Source organism: Gaeumannomyces tritici (genome assembly GCF_000145635.1).
Source record: "Gaeumannomyces tritici R3-111a-1 unplaced genomic scaffold supercont2.11, whole genome shotgun sequence".
Taxonomy (NCBI): domain Eukaryota; kingdom Fungi; phylum Ascomycota; class Sordariomycetes; order Magnaporthales; family Magnaporthaceae; genus Gaeumannomyces; species Gaeumannomyces tritici.
The window spans coordinates 109,369-112,131 of record NW_008804555.1 but is presented as its reverse complement, the minus strand read 5'-3'; the positions used below and the strand labels follow the sequence as shown (position 1 = coordinate 112,131).

General features: G+C 56.0%; 2 protein-coding genes across 2 annotated transcripts in view; one reads left to right on the top strand and one right to left on the bottom strand.

Moving 5' to 3' along the window:
• The window catches only part of GGTG_13263 (hypothetical protein), a gene marked incomplete at both ends in the record, with an annotated part of 2,420 nt that extends 1,293 nt beyond the window's left edge, over positions 1 to 1,127 (top strand). The window contains 2 exons of the mRNA XM_009231169.1: positions 23 to 754; positions 963 to 1,127. Coding sequence (XP_009229433.1) covers positions 23 to 754; positions 963 to 1,127 — 897 coding nt within the window. The remainder of the gene's footprint in view (positions 1 to 22; positions 755 to 962) is intronic.
• Positions 1,128 to 1,591: 464 nt separating this feature from the next.
• Positions 1,592 to 2,763, bottom strand: part of GGTG_13262 (hypothetical protein) — a gene marked incomplete at both ends in the record, with an annotated part of 2,124 nt that continues 952 nt past the window's right edge. The window contains 3 exons of the mRNA XM_009231168.1: positions 1,592 to 1,979; positions 2,146 to 2,276; positions 2,368 to 2,526. Of these exons, the coding sequence (XP_009229432.1) occupies positions 1,592 to 1,979; positions 2,146 to 2,276; positions 2,368 to 2,526 (678 nt within the window). The remainder of the gene's footprint in view (positions 1,980 to 2,145; positions 2,277 to 2,367; positions 2,527 to 2,763) is intronic.

Sequence of the window (2,763 nt, the reverse complement as noted above, 5' to 3'; positions counted from 1 at the left end):
TCACAACAGCTACCAACTACAGGCCGGAGCGCTCGATGCCGCCGCCGAGTGCAATCGCGTCTGGGCCTTCGCAGAGAGGCCGCAGCAGCAGCAGCACTGCTGGCAAGAAGCGATCATCCAGCCAGATTGGCGCCGCCCTCCCCCCAGCAAGCGATCTTGTTCGGCATCCCCAACGAAGGCTAGCGGCGACGCACTATCGAACCGGATGCACCGACGTGTCATCCTTCGTGACTATGGAAAGCCCATCTACAAGGCAAGCTCTCGGTCGGCTCTCCTTGCCGCGCTGGAGGGTTGCATCCAGGGACACGAGTCCTTGCTCAAGGCTGGCTTCCTTCATCGGGACATTTCGGTCAACAATCTGATAATTAACGAGGATGACAACGAAGATGACAACGATCACTCCTGGTCTTCTTTCTTGATCGACCTCGACCTCGCCGTCAGAAAGCCACGGGAGGGCGCCTGCGGAGCAAAGGGCAAAACCGGCACGCGGGCTTTTATGGCCATCGGTGCGCTTCTCGGCGAGCAACATTCTTTCATGCACGACCTCGAATCGTTCTTCTGGGTGCTGTTTTGGATATGCATTCACTACAAAGGCCCAGATCAAGACAGAGTCGTTCCGCGGTTTGAAAAGTGGAACTACATCGACATGGAGGAATTGGCTCAGGTGAAACTGGGTACGGTGTCTGACGATGAGGTTTTTGACAAGATCATGGCGGAGTTCTTCAGCGAATACTACCAACCATTGATTCACTGGGTAGGTCAGCTGCGAGGAGCGGTGTTTCCAGGTGGTAGGAAGTGGAAATGAGAAGATCAAGGACTATATGCTCGGATGAGGGGTATTTGTAAGGAAGCCAGCAAGGATCCCAAGGTGATGGCGGAAAGATAGTCTCACGGTGTAATCGGAAGGGTGCAGGTGCCGCCACCCTGCGGCATGACCGACCCGCTGAGGTGTCCGGTGACAGAAACGTACCGAATCTATTTGGTCTGTAATATCTCTTGTCAGCGGCGTAGAGGTGGCCTCCGCCGCATCAAAGCCCAATCTCCGGCTCCCTCACGTGAACCACGTTGCCTCCATGGGAACACTATCCTTTAGCCGTAAGCCAGAAGGAGATGTCTCGGTGCTGTAGGCTGTGCTTTCGGCCTGTGAAGCGGAAAATTAACGTATCTGCCTCGGCATAAACTGCTACATGACGAATTATCATACAATGGGACAGGACGGCATGCCATACTCGGTCGCCATCGGGGGCTAGCCAGCAGGCCAGCTCACTTCTGTTATTATCGGCGGCTTTTCAGTCTTTTACATCCGGGTGACCGCGTCCGGCTTTTGCAACGCCTCTTCCTCGGACTCCACACCCGTTGCTGGCCAAAGCGAGCTTCTTCCCCACGACGGTAGCCTCCCAATACACACACGATCCATAGGTATGGGCGGAAAGATGACCGAGGGGACAGTAAATGTCATCCAAGAAAAAGATACTCTGCAAGGACAAATCTAGGCACACGGAGTGCAAATACAAAGCCCGTTTCGGTGGATCCCCCAAAAATGAGAGAGAGACGGAAAAATCCTACACAGACGGTGAAGACGCTGCAATACTTATGATCGCAGAATCTTGACGCCAAGCTCTAGGCTCTCAATCTCCCTCGCGAGCGCCTGGCGGCGGTGCGCCGTCTCGGCGTCCTCGCCGGCGATGGCCTCCAGCTGCGCGTCGTCGAGCGACACGATCGGGTCAGTGCCGAAGACGTGGAGGGGGCTGTCGGGCGCCTCGAGGAGGTAGTGGAAGACGACCTGCTGGCAGACGGAGTCGACGATGCGCTTTCGGGCCACTTTGTAGCAGCTTTTGAGCGTATCGAGGATGTCCTCGCGCACCTGCTGCGCGTTATCCTTGTTGCCGGCCAGGGGTTCGAGCGAGGTGACGTACACGGCCCGATTCCCGCGGTTGTCGATGTGCGCCTTGGCCTTAAAGTGGTTGGCAATGCGCTTACTACGGCTCTTCTGCATGTTATCATTGAAGTAGTGGTTGACCGTCGTCAGGTGGCCCATCCGCTAGACGTGCAGAAGGAACGACGCGTGGGCCGTAGCCCTCTCGCAAGCCTCAAGCAGCTTGTCGATAAGGAGCTGCTGGTATAGCTGATCCCAGATGTTCTCACCCCTGCAGAGCGTACGGAGCAGCTGTGAGGCGAAGTCGTGCACCAGGACGATAGCCCTGCTTGTCTGAGCGAGGACGATGGGCCTTCTCGGACTGCTTCTGGAACACAGCAGTGAAGACGGTACCGCCGAACTAAATGAAAAGGACCAGTTGTCAGACTAGTAAGCCCGTCAAAAAGAACCACCATCGCAAGCATATCAATGCGCGATTGGAGGCCACTCACGGTACCCAACTCTGGTCCACGGCTGTTATCGTAAACCTTCTCGATTACGGCCACAATACTAGGCTCCGAAGGGCGGGTGCAGACGAACTCGACTGCATTACAGACCGTGTCAAGGGGGTATAAGTCGTCGGTATATCTGCGGAACACCTTGGGATACGTCTTTTTCATGGCATTTACACGCTTGAGATCAGCGGACTTGACTTCCTCGCCTTGTCCCCGCAGCCTCCATGGTGGCTCTCAGACGTGCCCGCGGCGGCAGGGCAGTCTTCCGCGGCCAAAACGGCCAAGGGGGCTAGCTACAGGAAAGTTCTAACCACGGGGCAACAGTAAAACCTGTATCTCGCTTCCCTGCTTTTCCGTGCCCTCTTTTACGGCGTCTCTCACACCACTCAAGTT